The sequence below is a fragment of the Lichenostomus cassidix genome, chromosome 5 (genome assembly GCF_008360975.1).
Source record: "Lichenostomus cassidix isolate B80296 chromosome 5, HeHo_3.0, whole genome shotgun sequence".
In the NCBI taxonomy this organism is placed as follows: Eukaryota; Metazoa; Chordata; class Aves; order Passeriformes; family Meliphagidae; genus Lichenostomus; species Lichenostomus cassidix.
This window is the reverse complement of record NC_139486.1, coordinates 14,668,552-14,675,612: the sequence shown is the minus strand read 5'-3', so window position 1 is coordinate 14,675,612 and position 7,061 is coordinate 14,668,552. Positions and strand designations below refer to the sequence as shown.

General features: G+C 39.6%; 1 protein-coding gene across 1 annotated transcript; it reads right to left on the bottom strand.

The window, feature by feature from the left end:
• Window positions 1-516: 516 nt before the first annotated feature.
• On the bottom strand, window positions 517-5,972 carry LOC146436001 (alpha-1-antitrypsin-like). Its single transcript, XM_085061477.1, has 5 exons — window positions 5,866-5,972; window positions 4,427-5,116; window positions 3,713-3,983; window positions 2,821-2,968; window positions 517-2,093 (listed from the first exon to the last, which is right to left on the bottom strand). Exons 2-5 carry the CDS (start codon window positions 5,112-5,114, stop codon window positions 1,887-1,889), a joined length of 1,314 nt encoding a protein of 437 aa, XP_084917603.1. The 5' UTR covers window positions 5,115-5,116; window positions 5,866-5,972; the 3' UTR covers window positions 517-1,886.
• Between the last annotated feature and the right edge of the window lie 1,089 nt (window positions 5,973-7,061).

Genomic DNA, 7,061 nt, shown 5'->3' with positions numbered 1-7,061 from the left:
AGTTAAGTGGCAAGGTTATTTCTCCAAGTGAGAAGTGGCTGGTGAAATAAAATTTAGGCTTTTTTTCCTATTAACAGAGACTATTGATCTGAGGTCCATGAGGAACAACAAACATAGTCTTTTGATATTTGCCTACACTGTTATTTGTCATTGCAAAGCTGGACTTTGACAATTCATCCTGAGTTAGCCCTGAGATTTGGCAAGAATTTTTGAATGATCTTCTGTAGAATCTGTATTATACCAAAACCAAGTCTTTATATGTTTAGAGGCATGAAGCCAACTACTATTACTAAATATGGAACATACTAAATACAGTTATGAGTAAGAAACTTTTGTCATTGCTTTATGTGATTTGAGGAGGATTTTGAAAGTGAATATCAAGCACTGCCTGTCTGCAGATAGATATGGAATGTTTTTTCTATTCCTTATTGGTATTCTTACAGCTACAACTTACTCATATTGATGACATTGATTTAATGTGAAAGAAAATAAAGATGTCCAAACAAAAAAAAAGAATTGTGTTCTAGAAATATTCACCACAGCTTTTAAGTTACATTTTTCTCAGACATCTTAAGAAACTAAGGTCTGAAACATTGCCATTTGTATTTTTTCCTACCAGTTTGAGATATTCTGTAACAAAAGATTTAATCAATCGTCAATTAACATGCTTTCATTGCCTTTCTATGTTTTAATAAGTTGTGCTAAAGATGTTGATTTAAAAACTAAAGCAAAAAAGAATAAAATAATTTAAATATTTACTGTTTTGTGTTTCTTTCCTTTCATGCAGCTATCTAGTATAGCTGGATTCAAGAAAGTTAAGAAAAGCTTAAATATCAATTCCCAGTCTGTTTTTACTCCATAACAGTAATCCACTGCTAACATTTAGAACAGTGACTTCTAAAATATTTTCTACATTTTTTATGTGTTTGTGATAACTTTAAGCAAGTTAACAGTCCCTAGAAAAGCTCTGCTGTTCCTGCTGAGGAAATACAGACTTTCTGGAGCTATAATTTTTCATTCCTCCTTTTTTCTACCATAATCTGTCAAGTCTAGCTGGAAAGAGAATACTGAAGGCAGCTCAGTAGAAATGAAAAATGACAGTGACAACAAATCTGTGAAAAGGAAACTGGTGGTATGTCATGGACTGCTCCATCAAGCTTTTATCTTGAGGCATCAGCAACAATAGTCGTATTAGTAGGATACAACAGAAGCCTTTTTTCTACTATGGATTCCTTCCTTAGTGGAATTAACAGTAGAATTTGCTGTAAAGTAAAAGCAACATTCTTGTCTCCATGAGGAGGGCTTCCACTGAGGAGGAGACATGGGAAGGCAAACTAAACCAGCTGCATTCATCAGCCCTTTACATTGGGTGTGTCTTCCAGTGTCCCAGCCACTGATCCTGCTGTTTCATGCCATACTTTCTTACAAAACCTAAAGAAATTAATGAAAATTCACTCTGATATTAAAGGAATATGCATCTAGGGGTAGTCATCAAAGATCAGTGGATTAAACAGACAGACTTACACCCTATACCTCCTTTTCCCTGTTTCTCTTCTCCTCTTGCATACACACCCTGTGATGATACAGCAATACCTACATCAGCTGGAGACTTTGAACCAACCCCATGGGAGCACATCAGAAAGGGCTTCTTACAAAACTGGTAAAAAGTGACTTGTATTTCATTAACACAACATGCTATACTCAGCTGTAGGCTGTAGGAAATCCTAGTGACTCTTGGACAAGGAAAAATAGTGTTTGTGTTTAAGGGATTAATAACGTTTCTAAGGATAATGGTTGAAAGATGAGCACTAGCACAGTGGTATTCACACACAGGTGTTTCACTGGATCACAGGAATTTAGCCAGTGATGTGCCTGAGTCTTGTCAATCAGTCCTTTTTCCGAGGGTTGACAATTTTCCCAATGAAGAGGACAGTGCGGGTGAATTTATCCAGAACCACCAGGAGGAAAGGTCTGTTGAACTTGACTCGAGGTGGGCGAGGAAAATCCCCAGATCTCCAGGTCACCTCCTTCACTGTGGCCCCAGACGCCTCAGTGCCATTCTCATGAACATTCAGCATGGCTCTGTGGATCACCTGTGAGGAGCAAAGCAAAACAGCCTCTAGCTGACAGTCCAGCAAGAAGAGAGCAGCCTGCCACCCCCTTCAGTTTGGCCAGCCAAAGGGAGCCCTGGCTGGAGCAAGACTGAACAGCAGCAGCTTCTGGGAAGGTCATCACCAGTCACTCCCACTCCCACCGCAGCACCAACAGCCATCGCACCACTCAAGCCATCCTCCTTCACTGCTTGTGCAGAGGGTAACCCTCAAACTGCAGGCAGCCAAAGACCACTCAAGATGACTGATGACAAGAAATTCTGAAAGCATAGAAACCTGGTAATTTAGCCTAGACTCAATTTTGTCTTTGGCAGCTTCATGTATTATTGTGAATTTACCCTGTCATCTAGCTGAAAAAAATAACTTTTTGAGAACACTAGAAGGGCAGGAATAACAATCTTTTGCCCTCTGTAGAAGGAATTAGGGGAAATTTACCAAAGCTAATACACTACATTTAGATAATTTTGTTTAGTAGCCAAAAGAACATTTGATTATATGTATGTCTTCTTTTTTGTCCTCCAACCATGCCTTTCTAACCCCTTGTTTGGCTTCAGGTATATGATAGAAAGGTCTTCCTTTGCCTCCAGACTGGCAGCAGTTGATGATTGAGCAATGCTTCAGAGAGACTAGGATAAGCTTTTCATGGGAAATTAATGTCAAGTTCCTGGGAATAGGCAAATCCTGTGGTTGCTTTCACATGCTGACTTACTTTTGAAACTGTCAGTCCAGGCTCCTCAGTAATCCCTGAGAGATCAGCTTGTTCAGTAAACAGATCGACCATACCCATTTGTTTGGCTATCTTTTTCACGTCATAGGTACCAGAAATAGAAAATTTTGGAATGTGCAGATGTATTTTTCTGTAACAAACAACACAAACAGGGACAAATCACCATCTAGGCAACACCCCTCAGTGGCTTCAGTGTATGGATACTTCACATTTGTTTTTCTAATAATTTAGTCTTCCCTCAGAGATCAGATAGCACTTCTGATCAGGTTAGCTACTTAATGTGGACGGTTGGAGTGGAATAAGCCTGTGTTATCCCCTGCCTCTGCAGTGGGGTTCAAGGAGTGGAGTGGAAGACACAGCTGTACCAACTCAATGGCAAACAGAGCTACTGCTGCCAGGTAGGAGGGCTTGTTCAAAAGACCACAGCTAGCTGTCTTCAGGCTGTTCAAATATATAACAGCCTAGGCCACCAGAGAAATAGCTGCAGTAATGGTGAATTAATCTACTTTTATACAGAATGCTCTCAATACCCTAACACCCAACAGTTACTTCATTTTCATTTCCCAATGCTTGTTTGAAACAAGGGTCTGTTGTCTTCATCATGGTGTTAAGTAACTTTTGATTGAACCAGGAACTTAACCCAAGACAAATCCCAAGTTCAATGACCTATTTTCATTGACCCATTCAATTTATTCACTAGCTGTAGCTATTTTTCATTTTCATTTTCCAACTAAGAAAAGGGAAGTCCGTCACAGAAGGACCATTAAGTGTCTAGAGTTCAGTCAAATAACCTGGCCTTTGATGTTTTGTCTTGGTGACATAAACACTACTAATCTGTTACATGGTCACCTCTCACCTTAGCAAAAAAGCTTACCTGTCTTGGAGGGACTTTTCCCATTTAGATACAGTCCTTTTCAAGAGAGCATCTTCCACCTGCTTCATCTTCCCTTCGTCAGGCAAAACAAATAATGCTGCAACATCTCTATTGTAAGGTATCTGAACCAGCCAACAGGACAGCTCTTCATCAAAGTAATTTCTGTAGTAACCCTTTCGATACATCATGTCAACTTTTACAGTTGTGTTCTGATCCACATAGAAGTCCTCCTGTTTTGTCTGTGATTTACTGAAGGGTTTCTCCCAATGGGCTTATGAGAAAAAGAAAATTCATTCAATGGAATACAAAGAGTTATGGTCATGGTGAATAAAACAGGACCTAGTCCCACAGCCTTCCTTTGATTAGAGCAAATATCTTTTCCATGTTCCTGCATCCTCAGGTATTACAGCATTATATAATTTTTAGGTGCTTAAAGACAATTACAGACAGATAATATTGAAAACACTATCTTTCACTACAGCACAAGCCTGTGATCACAATAAAGAATTCACCAAACTCAACAAAGACATTTGTTTTAAAATTTCACTAAACCAGGTGAACATATTTTTACTGGAAAAAAATATACATAGTTTTACAGCAATACCTTCCAGATACTGAACATGATTTCCTCCCTTTAAAATATTTAAAGTACAGTGTTTTCTCTTTTCATTCTCTGTAATAAGCATTAGCTTTGCACCCTTTGATATATCTTACCTTTAAAGAAGACATAGTTAACGAGAACCATTGCAGTGAGAGGATCAAGATTTTCCACTAGCTTAACAATTTTTCCATTTGTCTTTTCCTCAATATAACTGTTGATCTGATTCTCAGCACCAACAGAGTTGTTAAAGTCAGTAGAGAACACATCAGATCCGTAAAAGCTTTTGACATCACCCAAGAACTTCTGTAGTGGTTTTAATGTCTCTTCTATGAAAATGGCATTGCCCATGCTCAGCTGGAGCTCACTGTCTGAACGGTTAAGCATGTGGAGGAGTTGGCAAAAACCTTCATGTATTTCCTGCTCCTGAGTCTTTTTCAGGTTAAAGGCAAGCCCTTCCAGAATCTGTGTCAGCGTCACAGCCTTGGCACCAAGTGCCAGCATTGCAAAGGAAGCAGAGATGCTTATGGGTGAAAAGAAAATATTTTTGTCCGTTGCTTTGGATGCAACTAGCTTGTAAAAGGAAAATGCAAAGTCAGCATTGCTGGAAACTAGTTTGACAAAGGTTTTGTTCTTAAGTGGAGAAGCTCCTTCCCACTGAGAACTATGTCCTGGATAATATGTCCCTTTAGCATCATCCTGCTTATTGCGGTAGCGAGGATGCTGATGACACAGGGCAACATTATACAAACCAGCCAGCAATAAACACAAGGAGAAAGTGAGCTTCATTTTCCTTTTAGCCATTTCTGGAAAAAAAAATAGACATATAAAACATGTTGTGGAAATTTATTTAGTCATACTGTGTCCTCCGGTAAAATAAAACGATGCTTTCAGAAAACATCTGTTCTCCATAGTCCCACACACTTATAATTCACATTTCTGATGTGTGTCCGTGTTCTCTGGAAACAATACACCTCCTGATTCACTATTTATACATATATAGTCTAGTTCTCTTTCAAAAGAGGTAATTTTAAACTTTTAAAAGTTTATTAACTTCAACATTAGCATATTCTTTTAAAATTTGTATATAACTGGAAGTTTATGACTTTTTCCCCAGACTAACTGTATGAGTTGGTTTTGTATTCAGTACTACAGGATGGTTACTGTGGCTCTGTTAGCATTCCTCAATTCATCAAATAATTAGAGAATTAAATCTGTATTAAACAAAAATGTGATATAAACATAGATCATGCTATCTAGAACCAAAATTACAAAATATTCTTACAGTTTCTTCAAAGATGAAAGACTGGATCACTAGTCTTTGTAGTACAAAACTCTTTAGGCATTTCTATTGTTTCCAAACCAAATTTTTACCTACTTATGTGAAGTCCCTTCTTTACTATCAGTTCTTTCTGGCTTTTGAAATGTTTTGACTTTTCTCATAACAGGTATATTCCCTTGTTTACATGTACTAAGGCACCACTCCCAGGCAACAACATAACCCCCTAAAATGAAGTGTCCAAAGGATCCAAGGGAAAACTGGAAGGGTACTTACACTGCTACAGTGTGGTCTTTTCCGCTCCTTCTTCTCTTCAGTACCATTAAACAGAGCTAAGCAGAACACCCTGTTAATCATTAATTAGTTCAAATAAAAATTGCCAGTGAGGATGCACAACAAACAGTAATGACATTGGATATTTTGGACAATTTGTCCAACCCAGGCATATGCTAACAGTGCTGGGTAATGGGGCTATGGACAAGAGGAAAAGGAGCAGAGGCTGAATCTCTTGTTGTGTCCATGCTTGTGGATTGACAGGATGCTGCTGCTGTGGGTGTCTGGCAGGAGAGCCACAGCCAAACCCTTCATGGCTGCAGCTGAAAGCTGGACTTGGTGTGAGGGCCACCCCTTGTCTGGGTCTGTCTGAGCCAGCACCACTCACAAGGGACCACAGTGTCCCTGCCAGGGTGACCTCTTTGCTTCGTCCTGGGGGCACTGCCGGAGTGATAGTCTCTGGCAGGATTTCAAAACAGGATTTAGAGTTAGGAAGTCCTTCTGCCTTACTGCACACCTCAGTCACAAACATTAAACATGGTTTCAAGGATTTTCTTATGCAGGGCAGACTGTGTGTGATTGGTGAACCTTCTCTAAGTTTCTTAGAACAACACAGGACATTACCACTCTAGTAAGACACTTAGAATCAATGCAGTTATTTACACATTGCTGTTGACCATCACCCATGACTGAGCATCTGGAGAGTGAAGAAAGAGTTTTCACCTGGCTTTTTAGGAAGTACACAACACAACCCCCACTGCTAAGAAGCAGCACTGACTACAAAGAGAAACATGTTGTCAGTGAATATCTTGTTTTCTCGGGTTAATCTTCTGTATCATTTGCAACTGAAATGGACACTGGGGGGACACAGCATAGGTTGTCAATTCACCTTTCATCCAGTGCTAAGGAAGACATGCTGGCATCACTGGATGATAGTCAGGGTTGAATATAATATATGAACAAATCACTGAAGGATAAACTAAGGTAGAAAATGAACTTTTTAAAGCAGATCTGGTTGCCCACATGTCCCCCTCTGCAAACTCCCAGGCATTTGGTTTCTGAGCAGGAGCCCCAGACTAACTCTGATATTGAAATGCCCCATGGAGGTGTTTAACACCTCTGAAAAACAGCGTGCTGGTGGGGAGCTGCACTTAGGAAGCCGAAGGCAAAGCTGGAAAGAGAGCTATACTTTCTTCCTC

Bases quoted from the DNA above. Each gene is read 5' to 3' on its own strand.
- LOC146436001 (XM_085061477.1), bottom strand. From the start codon at position 5,114: ATGGCTAAAAGGAAAATGAAGCTCACTTTCTCCTTGTGTTTATTGCTG. The intron at 3,984-4,426 runs GTAAGATATATC...TTTTCTCATAAG, and splicing joins TAACTATGTCTTCTTTAAAG to CCCATTGGGAGAAACCCTTC. The intron at 2,094-2,820 runs GTAAGTCAGCAT...TGCTCCTCACAG, and splicing joins CTGGACTGACAGTTTCAAAA to GTGATCCACAGAGCCATGCT.